The sequence below is a fragment of the Uloborus diversus genome, chromosome 1 (genome assembly GCF_026930045.1).
Source record: "Uloborus diversus isolate 005 chromosome 1, Udiv.v.3.1, whole genome shotgun sequence".
Taxonomy (NCBI): domain Eukaryota; kingdom Metazoa; phylum Arthropoda; class Arachnida; order Araneae; family Uloboridae; genus Uloborus; species Uloborus diversus.
The window spans coordinates 171,007,146-171,023,192 of record NC_072731.1 but is presented as its reverse complement, the minus strand read 5'-3'; the positions used below and the strand labels follow the sequence as shown (position 1 = coordinate 171,023,192).

Here is a 16,047-nt window from a genome sequence, read left to right as displayed (position 1 = left end):
TCGAAGCAGACAATTTATTCAAAAACTATTTGAGAGGAAGGGGAACAGAGAGACCTACAGACACATTTTTCCCATTTCAGAACCTACTTTCTAATTTTTAGTTTGCCAGTATTTATTTAATTATTTTATTTATTGACTAGCGGTTTGCCCGTAATAGAAAAAATAAAAGATCTTTTGGTTCGCCTGTATATTTACAAATAATGTATGGTGAATTCTCTCGCCAATGGGCTTACTCATGTTACGGTTCCACGTTATGATAATTTCGTAATTTACTCGTCCATCTTATGATAATTTTGTTCCTAAAATTGGAATAGAAAAAGAGCCACATTGAATTTTCAAAAAAATTGCTTTGAGATGCACATTTTAATGCTACAAACTAACTTTGTGCCAAAGTTTATGAAAATCGGCTGAACGGTCTAAGCGCTATGCGCATCACAGAGATCCTGACAGACAGACTTTCTGCTTTATTATTAGTAAAGATGACTTTTTATTATTTTTTTCAATGATATTTTTACGATGCATTAAGATTTCTCTCATGTTTTTGTCTTCTTTCTTTTATTTTTACTGGAAAGTAGGCCAAATTAGTAATGTTCCGGATATCCGTATCCGTATATATCCGAGGGAAAATAAAGATCTGTATCCGTATCCGTTACTTTTTTGACGGATCTTAAAAGGATCATTTCTATTCTAAAATTTTTTAATTATTTGAATAAAAGACTCTTAAATTCCGTTTAAATTAGGTTTTATTCCCTATTTAAATTATAAGGTATCATTTCAGAAGACAATTTGTACCACGGAAGAGGAAATAAGTTTTAAAAGTGTGTATCAGTTTGTCTTTTTGTGGCTCCTAAACAGATGAACCGATTTTGATAAATCAGTTATAGAAGATAACATACGAGTAAACACAAGTAATGCTTGGCAGACGATAAATAAACGTGTACCAACAGAACGATTCTGTTCCATTTGTTTTGTGCTGTCGCAGACGATATTTTTCAATTTTTTATATATACTAAGCTGCTGCACTTTTAGTAGTTCAATGAGAGCCATTATTAACACATGAAGCATTTCATTTGCCTAAATTTTCATGGATATTTATTGCTTTATTGCAAAGTGCGGAATATTAAGCGATTTGTCGTAGTTTTAAAAATGCCTAAAGAATCTTCCAGTTGCCAAGTGACAACGTATGAACATTAAAGAGTTTTCGACGATGCCGTAAGCAATCAAAACATATGCCTTTTTTTACTTTATTTTTAAATTACATTTCATTTATTTATATTAAATTTATGTCAAGTGTATACACGGTATTATTTCTTTTTTTAAAGTAAAATATATTATTCACATTGCATGCAATAAATATACTTCGTAATGACATATCTACTCCGTATTATGTTGAATTTGTAATTATTGGTCATTCAATAGTACATTGTGCAGTTACTGCTGATTACCAGTAAAAGTGCATGAGAATTACTACTGCGAAGTGCAGGTAAACGGCAATATCTACTTTAATTAAAATTTTTATTGCAAAATCAAATTGAAACAAACTGCCCAAAAAATACTTCGATATAAACATATAGAATAGCCTAAAATCAAATTTCAATATTTAATTGATATTTGTGGGAAATCAAAAACGCGTTTCTTCAAATATCTCAGAAACTCATTTTTGTAGATACTGCCGTTTACCTGCACACGGCAGAATAATGGTCCAAATTTTGAATTGTTCAAAAAATACCCTTAAAATAGCTAAATAAGAAAAAAACCTTAATCAAGATCTTTTTCTAACGCAGTTTGTTTGAAGCAAATCCGTCTCTTTAAATTTAGGATTTATAAATATAGGTCTTAAGTTTTTCCGTAGGCGCTAATGTTAAGGTTTTTTGCACTGTTCAAAATAGAGCGAAAAATTGTTCAAACCAAAAAGTAAAATATGGGAAAGAAGTGTCCTCGCCGAGATCTTTCGAACAAAAAAAAAAGTTTGTTCGAAGCAGACAATTTATTCAAAAACTATTTGAGAGGAAGGGGAACAGAGAGACCTACAGACACATTTTTCCCATTTCAGAACCTACTTTCTAATTTTTAGTTTGCCAGTATTTATTTAATTATTTTATTTATTGACTAGCGGTTTGCCCGTAATAGAAAAAATAAAAGATCTTTTGGTTCGCCTGTATATTTACAAATAATGTATGGTGAATTCTCTCGCCAATGGGCTTACTCATGTTACGGTTCCACGTTATGATAATTTCGTAATTTACTCGTCCATCTTATGATAATTTTGTTCCTAAAATTGGAATAGAAAAAGAGCCACATTGAATTTTCAAAAAAATTGCTTTGAGATGCACATTTTAATGCTACAAACTAACTTTGTGCCAAAGTTTATGAAAATCGGCTGAACGGTCTAAGCGCTATGCGCATCACAGAGATCCTGACAGACAGACTTTCTGCTTTATTATTAGTAAAGATGACTTTTTATTATTTTTTTCAATGATATTTTTACGATGCATTAAGATTTCTCTCATGTTTTTGTCTTCTTTCTTTTATTTTTACTGGAAAGTAGGCCAAATTAGTAATGTTCCGGATATCCGTATCCGTATATATCCGAGGGAAAATAAAGATCTGTATCCGTATCCGTTACTTTTTTGACGGATCTTAAAAGGATCATTTCTATTCTAAAATTTTTTAATTATTTGAATAAAAGACTCTTAAATTCCGTTTAAATTAGGTTTTATTCCCTATTTAAATTATAAGGTATCATTTCAGAAGACAATTTGTACCACGGAAGAGGAAATAAGTTTTAAAAGTGTGTATCAGTTTGTCTTTTTGTGGCTCCTAAACAGATGAACCGATTTTGATAAATCATTTTTCGTTCAAAAGGTGACTTGATCGAAAGTGTTCTTAGCTTGGCCTCGTTTTTGTAGATTTTTAATTACCGGAGATATTAATTAAAAAACGATTTAACATTTTTCACAATTATGGTAGTAAAAATTTACCCATACGTTAAAAAATGTTGGCCCTAATTGAAAGAACGAAGTTTTCTGCGTTTGATATTTATTTGAAACTTCCAACTTATATACAGTAGAAGCTATAATCTTGTTAAGTAAATTTTAAATGCGATTCTATGCCTTTACACGCGTGAGTGGTAGTGATTTCATAGTCGGAAGAAAAGGAGGAAAAGCTCAATGATTTAAAATTTTTACCTACTGTTAGTTCATATTTGTTAACAAATGTGTGTTCTGACCCGCGAAATTCATCTTAATATGAGACATGTTTTGTTTTTTAATTTTTAATTTAATATTAGTTTTTGTTATTGATTTGAGCTTTCTGTTATTCTTTATTTTTGTTTTTCTCGGCATCCTTTAAATTTACTGTTTGTAAAGGTGTTCCCTGCTCTGTACTTCGTCGGTCGGAGAAGTTCGGTGGAATGGGTCAGCGCTGCATTAATGCTGAAATAAACTGGGAAAAATTATTTCTAGCCTGTCCAGTAGCAGTTTTACACTCTTGCTCCTGTATCCTACATCTACCGAGTAAACTGGAAATAATTTTTCACATTCCATCCAAGCATTGATGCAGCGCTGACCCATTCCTTCCAACTCTCCCTCAATTTTAACGGAGATTTCATTAAAGAGTAAATCATAGTCTTGATTATATTTTTGCCGCAGTTGACATTTTGTGAAGAAACTGCCATTATTCTGGCGGGAATATCTTCCGTAACAAATTTTGCACTTGGATAGTTGAATTGGGCAAAAAAAAAAAAAAATTGAGTTCCGTATCCGTATCGGCGGATCTTCTTTTTTAACGATCCGGCACATCACTAGGCTAAATATGATTTGGTTCTGAAAATTGTACGAACTTGATAATTACATAACACTTTTTTTTTTTTTTTTGGTGGGGATGAGGGATTTTTTATACCCTATTACCATCTTTTGCGACACTTTTATTAGGAACGCTATCGTCTGGATCACAAAGTTTTTTCTGAATTACCGATGATGCCAGAGTAAAGATATAACTGCTCAAAATTTAATAATTGCGTTAAAATCTAAAAAACGACAAAATATCCTGCAGCGTTAGTTGTCTACTGTAAAAATATCGCGCAACAAATTAGTTTAACAGTATAACTCCGGTCTTGTCTTAATCTATATATACTGCAAACTACCGCATTAGGTCTATTCCGTCCTTTGCTTATTACGAAGTTTAGCCTGATTTTGTGAGCGACGATTTTATTCGCTACTGCGACACCACCGTTGAAAGAAAAAAAATCCCACATTTGTGCACGCTTTTACGGAAGTTGATCTTTCTTTGTTAGTTATGTACTCGGCTACAAAAAATTTTGTTCATTATGGTACACCGAGCTGCAGAAATCGATTCAAGAAGTGACCAGGGACAACGAAAGGCAATGACAGCCTAGTCGAAAACGAGGAGCCCGGCCCTTGGAGTCCAAGTAGTATACATTTTATTAGTTTTAAGGGGGAAGCAGCTTGAGAACTAAACTGACAAGGAGCCCGTCATGGCTCTCGGCGACCCTGAGAGTGACACAGATTTACAAATATACTTGAAAAAAAATTTTCAAAGATAAATGCTCAATTATTTCATTGATGGCATTTTGTTTTTCTTCTCTTCAGTCATGAAAAAAGGTCCATATAGTCTTTTTATATACAGGGTGTTCCGCTTTCACCTGCAAGACCTTTATTTTCGGAACCGTTAGTCCTAGATGTATACTTCCAATCGCAAAAATGTTCAAAATCAGATGCCGAGTTAAGGTATTGAAAGTCTAAAGTAAAAATAAAATTAAGTCAAAAAATACAAAATGTAACTTTTTATACGGACCCCAAGTCCCCTAACTTATGTTTATGGAAATAATCTCCATTGAAAAATAATTCTAACACAAAAAGTTTGAAATTAGTACGACGAATATTCACCGATATATGAAACGCAGTTTTGTGTCTTACACCACTTTTCACTCGCCGTCATAAGCACTTTTGGGGGAAAATATAGTGGTTAACATATTTCCCCCCAAAAATTAATCATTTTTGAATAGCAATGAAAAATATAAATATACCTTGTGCTTCTTACTTTGACGACCTGGCATTCTTCTGAAAGGGAGATAAGTTCCAATCTCATCTTCTGTATGGTCCCTTAAAACTTCGAACTGGAATATCTCCTCGAGTTTTGGTCGCACAAATGTCAAGTTTTTTGCGTCAGTAATATTTTTCAATGGAGATTATTTCTCTAAATATTATTTAGGGGACCTAAGGGCCGTATTAAAAGTTAAATTTCGTATTTTTTGACTCATTCTTATTTTTGCTTGAAACTTTCAACAGCTAAGCTCTGCATCTTATTTTGAACATTTTTGCAACTGGAAGTATACATCTAGGACTCACGGTTGCGGAAATAAAGGTTTTGCAGATTAAAACGGAACACCCTGTATATATACAGGGTGTTTCAGTTAACTGTTTCAGAACTTTTAAGAGGGGTGCGACGACTAGAAATCATATAGCAATGCAGGGTCGGAAATGCTTTCCTGCAGCGTGGATGTACACAGAAGCACCATAAAATAAGAGACCGTAAGTTATTTTATTTCTATTTTTTTTTTTTTTAATTTTGCTTGTAAAAAAGGCAAAAGGTACATGGCTCAAAGTTCGTGTTCGAAGTTTTTTCCACCCGTTACAATGCACACCTCATATCTTCAGCGCGTAGAACTCCGAACAGTCTGGAATACTCCCGGCATATTTAAAATTTCTCGGGTCAAGAAATCATTTCCGCCCCCCGTTTCTATATGATTTCGAGTCGTCACGATGCCTACACTTCTTAGGGGTTCTGTATGAATAGCAGAATCCACATAATATTTTAATTTGCTACTCAAAACAGATGTCGTATCATGTTAAATGTGAAAAAGTCAACCCCGCGGGATCCCGGGATCCCGCGGGACCCCCGTAAATAAAATTCTCTATTTACGGGGGTGCCCGTAAATAAAATTCTCTAATATTACAACGATAGGGAGTCTTGTAAAATTTAGAATAGTTCGGGAAACTGAAATAAAAAGTATTCTTTGTCACAAAATAAAGTGAAGCTTTAAAAAAAAAAAAAAAGACTAATGATTGAGTGGTTAAAGACAAAATGATTGCAATGTACTACAAATTTATTTTATCGAATTAATGACGATTAGAAATTTGGAAATAAATAAGAGCACAACACGTGTAAAGCTTTTTAAAGAAATTTAAAAAGTTAAAAAAATAATGAAAAGATTGCATTTGTTTATCGCTAAAAATTTCAGTCCATTCAGAAACAAACTTCGTAGTTCCGATCATTAAGAGTGATTTTAAATGTTCGTTTGATAAAGAAAATTTATACTCACACAGCTCTAGAATGATATTTTAAGAAAGTTTTTCTGATAGAGAACTGTAAAATGGAGCACGTTTTCCCTGGGAACAGGAAAAGTCCAATGTAAGGGGACTAACGGGAGAATGTGGCGCGGTGAAAAGAGATTTGTTTTGGGAAAGACCAAAAAGAGAGATAGATGGGTGCACAAACGTAGTTAACGGTAAAGAATGATTAAAAACGATTTAAATTAACGGTAAAAAGATTTTAAGTAATTATTTGTAATTAAAAATAATATCTCATTTTTTTCCAACGAGAAAAAAAAAATTGCCTCCCGAAAAAAAAAATTGTAAGCTTCCCGCGGGTCGGACAAAATCTGTTCGCGGGCCTTAGGTTGGAGAGCCCTTACATTGTCTGAGATCCTCTGTACCTTTGATAGAGTTCAGCAACTTTGTACACGAAATTTCAAACTTTTTCCTTTGTGTTATTATGCGTTCATATTTATTTCGCTTACTACTCTATAATGTAAGGACATTTACTTGGATAAATTTTAATTCGTGTGATGAATGTATAAACAAAATAGACGTCGATTTTGCTGCCGAAATAAATGTATAGTAACAAAAAAAAATTTTTAATAATGATATACACAAAAAGAAATTTTGAAAATATTATTTTTTACCCTCTCTCATCTACATTATAGCAATTTGATAAATGTTCTCTTTCTTCCAGGAATTATACGCTCAGTCTTATAGTTGCTGTGGTGTTCTTTTTGCTTCCATTCCCAATTTTGCGTCTTTTTATTCTGAAGATATAAATAATGGCGTTGAATGCATTCGGCTACTCAATGAAATTATATTTGACTTTGATCAAGTAAGCATATTCGTTTTTTAATAAAATGGTAGCTGTTAATCTATTTCTATCTAAGATTAGCAATGATCTAAGTTACAGTTTTATCTTTGAAATTAAAAAAGGAGTTCATTAGTTGTGGACTGTAGTGTTAAAACTTTTTAAAAATGAAACTATGTTACACAGAATTCTTTTGGCTTTGAATACCCTCGACAAAGTTAGTTTCTCATCGAGAAGAACTCAGGTGCCTCCTGTCGAAATTCCCCAGTATAACCAATTAACAATCCCCAGTCAGTAGCACACACAATTAAAAAACTACCTGTGCCACTGATATTGGACCTTAATGGTGTTACATGAAAGACTGGATGCCGTATCGGGAGATCGCTTTAGGTCTGCAAAAGACGAAAACAGCTAACGCAATTCCATTAAAAAGAAAAAAGTTAAATGCTTCAAAAGATAGATAATGCTTACATGGTAGGATCCAAAAGCAATGAGCCTCACGTTATACACGTTATACTGACTCATGCGCATGCTACATGAGTCAGTATAACTCACAACTAACAGCTTCGCTTGACAGAGACGCTGGTGGGGGTTGTTGTTTTTGCAGCGCAACGCAGGTCAGTTGCCTACCAGCTTTCGGAGCGGTGCCAGAAGCCTTAACAGTAACCCGTATACTGTGGTGCGTGACACGTGCGATATGGAAAATTCGTCAGAGCAACGCAAAGTGATCAAATTTTGCTTCGATCCTATTCGCAAGTAACCAAGTGGCATGATGTCTTCTGTAAAGAGGGGAAGTGGTGACTGACGAACCCCAGTCTGGGTGCCCGATATCGGCCCGTACTGCCGTGAATGTGCAACGAGTCTGTTAAATTTTGAACATGGACTGGCGTTTGAATCTCTACCAAGTAGCAAAAGCCCTCGACTTATCGCAGACAACGGTGCAACGCATTGTTACGGAGAAGTTGCACATGCAGAAAGTCTGCACGAAACTTGTGCCGGGAGTCCTGACTGCAGAAGGTCCGAGTCAACGTTCCCGTGGTGCCCCAGTCTAACTGCAGTCCTGGCTTGTTGCCTTCTGACTTTTTCTTGTTTCCACTATTAAAATCAAAGTTGAGAACAAAACGTTTCGACTCTATCCAGGACATCCAAGTATATGTCAAGGCAGCCTTTGTAGATATCCCAGAACAGGCTTAAGGGATGCCTTAAGTCCTGGAAAAGACGCCTACAGAAGTGCATTGTTGCAGGAGGTTCTATTTTTAAAACTATTAGTCAGTTGTACCGATCAGTTTAATAAATCTGTCTTTTTAACCACCTTGCAGTTCTTGACGAGATGTTTCGTCCATTTAACATGTAATTCTAGAACTGTCCAACCGCAACTGTCCAACCGCTCATTACTTTTGGATCATATTATGTACATTGGGCCAAATGCTTATGTGGTGTCAATGTAAAATAGGTCCTTCTCACAGAAACGGTCATTTTCATGTGCCTGTAATAATTTACGAATGTTTTATGACTCATATATAATTTTAGGGACTTAAATACTTTTCAGGATAGAGTTTAACAAGGTCATTAAAAGTAAAATTTCTATATTTTACTTTGAATATCTTTAATGTAAGTGTAAAGTAACCAAATGTCATTCTCCCACTTGTCCCCACTGCTAGTAAAAAATAACAAAAAATTATTTCTAAGCAAACAAATAGTGAATTAACATTTTTATTTTTTTGGTTTTTATTTAAAAATATTGAGGGAATTAAAGTAAAAAATACATTAAATATTAAATTTTCATGTAAAATTAGTTCACGTGATTATTTTTGTCCCCAACAATTGGTGTCATTCCCTCACAAAAGTCAATTTTCTTCCAAGAATCACATTTTTTTTTCAGCAAAAAGTTTAGGAATTTATAGATAGAAAACCAGAAAAATATTTCAACATTTTTTGCGTCTTTAATCTGTCGGAAATTATTATTTGGAATCTAAATGAAAGCACAAAATTAGAGAAGGGTTTTTGGATCCGTCATTCCATTACACCTGTTTTTCAGAAAAATAAAATAATGCCTGAAAACTGCATGATCATAAGTTGCTTCCTGGTTTGAGAATATTTACATGCGAAGAAACTCAAACATCAGTCAGGCATAACTACTACAATCCAATTTTAATGAATTCGACATTCGCTCACTAGAGAGGGAATGACGCTTAGTAATTTTATAATGCTGAGGGTATAATGCTATTCAAAAAAATTTTTTTGTTTAAGAAGACCAATATTTTTCCCATGAAGCCCTTATATACATCTATAACTATAAAAGGTTTCATCTGATTCCACCCACTCTAATTTTTTAAACTTATTGAGCTCAAAATGACTGTTTCTATGTGAATGACCTAAATCATTTAAAGAATACAATTAAAGGAATCCAGCGTTACTGTAAACAGTTATGGTTGTATTTACTGATGTTTTTTCCTGTTGCAGTTGCTTGATGAAGAACGATTCAGGCCTTTGGAGAAAATCAAAACCATAAGCAGCACTTACATGGCAGCATCTGGACTCAATCCGAGCAGAAAAGTAAAAAAAAAGTCTTGATTCTTAAAACTTAAGAAAAGCATCGTAAATATCGACATTAAACCCCTTACCTAAAACTAATATCCTATATTTACAGTAAGCATTTCAAAGTATACGTAAATTGAAAATGCATGATAAAATCTTGAGCAAAACGAGTTGTTTTCAGGCTCAAACGTTGAAGAACAGAGATAAGTATAGAATTAAAAATACCAGCTGATAAATGTATTGGAAAACGATATACTTGCAGCAAATACCTATATGCAATACAGCTAATTTTTAGAGCCTGTTGTATTTGCTTTAAAATTATTTGAACATTTAGTTAATTATTTAAAGTGAATATTTGGACAAAATAAATGCTTAATAAACAAAGGAAAACATAACAAATAAACTAGAAACTACCCATCTTCCGAAACTATATAGCAAAGAGTTTTTACAAAATACATTCAAACAAATTCAATACATTAAATTCATACAGTGGATAATAATACATTAATTATTAATACGCTTTTTCAATGACATTTTTAATCATGCTAATTTAGCATAATAATTCTACCACAATCATAATGACATTCGCTTCTATATCACATTTTGTAAACAGACTCTAGTCGGTGAATTTTCAAGATGCAGAAAATCGTCAACGTCCATCTCGTATGATTACGCTGCATGTAAAAGATCTTTTTACTGTCTATTTGGGTCAGACACTCTCGGCTAAATTAAATTCCAACTGCTATTTCGCATAGTAAGAGCCCAGATTCTTTATCTGGTGGGAAACTTAACCAATAGTCTCTAGTGACTCGACACTCCCGCCATCTTGGGGCTAAACGCCGCTTTCTTTCTACGTCTGCTTTAGTGAATTTGAATCTGCTTTTGCTTCTTGGCTGAGGATTAACGTGGAGTTAATAAGAAACCACAATTAAGAAACAAAACAGGCTACTTTGACAAACATAGGGAAAAAGCGGCATTTAGTCCCAAAATGGCATTTAGACTTGCATTCGTTTTTTTTTTTTTTTTTTTTTTTTTTGCAGTAAATTTGGACTTCCACAAAAAAGCGGAAATTTTTCACTTATTCTTTTCAAGGGGTAAAGTGAAAAATAGAATGTTTTTCAAATATAATAATTTTTATTATATTATTAAAAACGTTTTTGAGAAAATGAAGGAGTAAATAAAAAAAATGAACAAGGAAATTAATGGATAAGTTGAACAACTAACGAGAAAATAAATTAATTTATTAATGTGTGAGAAAAAATAAATGAGTGAATAAAGTAGTGAATAAATAAGAAAAAAGTGAATAAATGAATAATAAGTGAATAATTAAATGTAAAAATGTAAATTAATTAATTAAAAATGAATACGTCAGTAATTTAATTAAATGATGGAATAAGTAAATGAAATGAAATGAATTATTTCACTTTGCCCCATCTACTTTGCTCCGCCTGCACTTGACTAATTGTACAAAACATTTAAAATAAAAATAAGCTTAATATTAACTAAACAAATACTACACCAAGTATTAGATGTTCTCAATTTCTATTTAAAATTTATTTTATAATAACAAAAGTAATTTTTGCCTTCAGCAAAATATTGCAATATGAGTATTAATTTTTAAAAACTGCATGTGTTATCATATGCTTTGATCTTCAAGGATAGCTTTTTCCTGACTAGAAGAGACTACATGTTCAACTACGCAGTTAAAATATTACCAGATAGGTGTCGCTAAAAACAGAAAAATATTTCACCATTTCACTTGCCCCACTATTTCACTTTGCCCCACATTTTCCTACAAAAGAATTTTGGGGTGAAAGAAAAAAAAAACTATTACTTTTTCTGTAGTTTGCAAAATATTTGTGAATGCTCTTGTGTGATTTTTTTAAAATATTTATACTCGATGTTTTATTTTATTTTAATTTCAGGGACCTGAAGAATGGGGTCATTTAACTGCGCTGGTCGATTTTGCTTTCGCAATGAAGGAATCCTTGGATGAAATTAACAAACATTCATTCAACAATTTCAAACTCAGAATCGGTACGGAAACTGTATCTCTTAAGTTTGTCAATAAACTAAGAATGACTGAGTCACATTTAGCAGAGAAAAACCCGATTTCGGATTAACCCAAATAGAATATTTTAAACTTTTGAAATATCAGACAAAACTCTTAACCATTAGGTCAAAACTTTAAATGACTAGCGATTTAACTTCTTAACTGTAACCATATGTATAATACGATAGTAATCAAGAGAATTCGATAACTCCATTATCACGAGTTCTCGATTATCATATCTCGAGTTCTCAATTATCAGATCTCGAGTTCTAAATTATCAGATCTCGAGTTCGCAATTATCACAACTCGAGTTCTCGATTATCACATGTTCAGTTCTCGATTATCACATCTCGAGTTCTCGATTATCACAGCTCCAGTTCTCGATTATCACATCCAGAAATCTTGATTCAAAATTATTAAGAAACGAATCGCTCGAGATCTCAATTCGAAGTTTCTCGATTTTCAATCGCTCGATTATGAAAAGCACTCGATTCCCAAGGTCTCGATTACCAAAAGTTCTCGATGGCGCCCATCACTAGTATCGACCATTACCGGAAAAAAAAGCGAAAAATGTTCAAATCTTTATTTGCTTTTTTTCTTTTAGAGCAATCAATGCTTGTTGTTTCCTTTCCAACTATAAGTGGCGTCTGCTTCTTTTTGAAACCATTCTTTAAATAAACAATCTTAGGTATTTTTGCATAGTGTGACTCTGATAAGTTGAACCTGGACCATGACAATGTTTATTTTGAGGGATTAATAGGGAGGTGTTGTTGGCACTGAATTGAGTTGAGTTACATTCGCAGTAGCTTTTCAAAGGTATTCTAACTCAAATCCTCGGTAATAACACACCCAAATACCAGACATTATCAAGGTCAAGTTTCAACTTATCAGAATCGAGCAATGCTATCTGTTCAAGAAACACCAGGAATTATAGGTTAAGCCAGGTATCAAAAAAAAAATTTCATTCTGCAAGAAACTCACTTTGCCTGATCTCAGGTCTTTTGGTCTAACCAGCGGAGATGTGAATCAAAAAGGCCATTACCATTCTTTCACAAATTTGACGGTGGTGAATTGCAGTCGAACCTCTATAACTCGAAGCTTATAACTCGAATATTCTTTTATAACGAGTTTTCTTCCGGGCCCAAACTTTTGAGACTGTTGTGAAAACTTCCCATAATTTGAACTACCAATAACCTACCATTAGCCAGTCCCTTGGGACTTCGAGTTATTAAGAGTGTTCTTGTATTTGTATTTTTCAAATTTGACACCAATCGATAGCGCGGATGTTTGTGCGTAAGATATATTTTGTTTAGAGCTTTTCAAGTAATTTAAACTAAGGTCACTAACGTTTTAGCTCGTTTAGAAAGGTTTTCATCTACCCAATCGCTTTTGTGTGATGTTACTGTCAACAAAAGGCAAAAAAATAAGAATAAAGTTTCGATTTAATTCAAATGCGTAACAATGATTTTAATTTGATACATTTTTATCTAATAATTTATTTGTAATTTTAGGCATCAGTCATGGACCACTTGTTGGAGGTGTCATCGGAGCTAAGAAGCCTGTTTATGACATATGGGGCAATACTGTGAACGAAGCCAGCCGAATGGATTCTACGGGAACTTTCGATAAAATCCAGGTGAGTTGTAAACAATTCAATTGCCTTCTCTTTCTTGAATGGTTTATTTAAACTACGCGTTAAGACCACTGAGAAGAGATAAAATAGAGGGAGTGAAGACTTTCATTCGTCATTATTGAGTCACGTGACTTGAGGTGTTTGCCCAAGCTTTTGCTTAGCCAACAATTGGTCTTGTTCCCTCCATTTACTAATTCCTTCTCTAAGGTTGGGACTTATGTGCATACTAATGAGTGACTTGCAAAAGATGAGCTATAGTTGAAACAAATATAACCTGGCAGCGTAAAAATGCTGCAATTACAATTTTTGTAGCCTTTATAATGCTGCCAAGTTGCAGGAGCGAATACGGTCTAGCATTTTGGTGGAAAGATTAGCGCTAAAAAATAAAGAGTTTTTGGCGCGAAAAATTTATGGAACTGCTTGGGTGTCTACAAAAAGCACGAAATCGATCAAGAAAGAGCCGCCATATAGGCATACAGTTTTTGAAGTAATTTTAGAAGCAATGAGAGGAAATATTATTTCAAATATACACTTGAACAAATAATGGATAACATTAAAAGATCATAGCATTTTATTCATTGAATATTTGAACACAATATGTAACACCATATTTGCATGATATTCTACATCCATCCATCTTGCATGCGCTTATTGAGTTATGATCACATACAATAATGATGTATGGATGACAGGGTTCGTGATTTTTTTTAAATCAAAAAAGTCGGATTTTTTAAATTTAAATCAGATTTTTTTTAAATCTTCAAAAAATTGTAGATATTATATATAAGCCGCCATAGAGGCATACAGTTTTTGAACTAATTTTAAAAGCAATGGTAGGAAATATTATTTCAAATATTCACTTGAACAAATAATGAATACATTAAAAGATTATGGCATTTTATTCATTGAATATTTGAACACAATATTTGCATGATATTCTACATCCATCCATCTTGCAAGCGATTATTTAATTGTGATCACATACAATAATGATGCATGGATGACAGGGTTCGAGATTTTTTTTCATTTAAAAAAAAAGAAGTCGGAATTTTTTTTATTTAAATCATTTTTTTTTATCTTCAAATATTTGTAGATATTAATTACTTTACCTTTATAAAAATAGTATATTTCATACAATAAATGAATCCATTTAGCTTACTTTTAAAATTTAGATAAGTTCTCTGACTATAAATGCATTTTTAAAAATTTATAAATGCGTAACAATGCTTAGTTAGATAAGAAGTGATTTTGTTTTATGCTTTGCTTAAAGATAAGGTTTCCATCATCATGTACGTTTTTAGTGTAAAATAGTGTGTTGAACAAATAATTTTCTTAACTATATTAGTCATGGTGTATAAGAAAAACTGCATTTTCTTTTTCTCAACTGTAATTTTGGAGTAAAAGCAATATTGTTAGAGTGAAAATCTGTTACACACACAGAGAAGGGGATCTATGTAGTTTTGTCTGTTGAAATTAAGTGTAGTTAAATTTAGAGCAATACTTTCTAAAAATGCAAAATTAATTTATAAAAATAAAATCAACTGATTTTAATTAATGATTTTGTGAAAAAAATCCCTTTAATCAAATCAATTGATTTAAATTAATGATTTTTTAAATCACTTGATTTAAATCATGATTTTAATCCTGATTTTAATCAAGCTGATTTAAATCAACCAACCCTGATGGATGGTAATGTCGACGGTTTCAGAAGAGGTAATTACCTCCATAATTTTTCTCTTGCATACGCCTCTGAGGTTAGATTTGCCTCAATACAGTTAATGATTTGATTTGAGGAAAGTCTTTCGAGTTCAATGTGGGACACGTTGAATGTAATAAGTTTAGAAAACATTTTAAATACTCAAAGGAACTCCATGTTACGCGGAAAAGACCGTTCCATCAATTGGTGACAAAAATTTTAATGTGTAAGTGCGTTTCGCTCCGGAAGTTGAAGAAGAATTTTAATTACCTTTTTGCTGATATATCTCTTCTGGTTAAACTCATATAGAGATGTGACCTGCGAATCTAGAAGAAATACCCACACCTTGCTAGGCAAGCAAAACAAAGCAGCGCTCGCAATTACTTTTCTAGCAAACCTTGTACACGCATTCAACAAGTGAGTTATTCATAGATTTTTCTTGTATGCAGTATAAATTATGAAAATTTATTTCGAATACTTTACTGAGATTTAAAAATTTTGAGAAGTATTATTTTAAAAACAGGATATTTATTATAATTTTTTAACAGGTCAAATTGGTAAAATTTTTTACCAACTGCTAAAATGAAATTTTGCACAAATTTCTATGAAGACAAGGCTAAGTTATGAGATCAGTGATCGCATACATTATAAAAATGTTATTAGCTAGTTTATCTGTAATTACTGATATTGTTATTGGAATTATTTCTGATTGCTAAGCTATGAATTTACTAATGTAGTTGAAATGTAGTTGTCATCTAGTATGACGTTGATAAGAGCATGAAAGTTTGAAAATCCAATAAAATGTACTTCTAACCTCGGAGAACATGACCCGCAAATTTCGAAATTGTTGACTGAATATGATGCCAATATTCGAATTTGTACGGAGGGGGGATGAAGGATTGTCTTTTTTTTTTTAAATATAGTCAGAACAGAGGGGTTTTTTCTCCTCTTTTTTTAATGTTAGTGGGAACTAGA

The 16,047-nt window shown here is 32.8% G+C and overlaps 1 protein-coding gene across 1 annotated transcript in view; it reads left to right on the top strand.

Moving 5' to 3' along the window:
- The window catches only part of LOC129217055 (adenylate cyclase type 8-like), a 233,153-nt gene that overhangs the window by 214,872 nt on the left and 2,234 nt on the right, over positions 1-16,047 (top strand). Inside the window, exons 17-20 of the mRNA XM_054851300.1 lie at positions 7,036-7,176; positions 9,616-9,708; positions 11,616-11,727; positions 13,255-13,379. Of these exons, the coding sequence (XP_054707275.1) occupies positions 7,036-7,176; positions 9,616-9,708; positions 11,616-11,727; positions 13,255-13,379 (471 nt within the window). The remainder of the gene's footprint in view (positions 1-7,035; positions 7,177-9,615; positions 9,709-11,615; positions 11,728-13,254; positions 13,380-16,047) is intronic.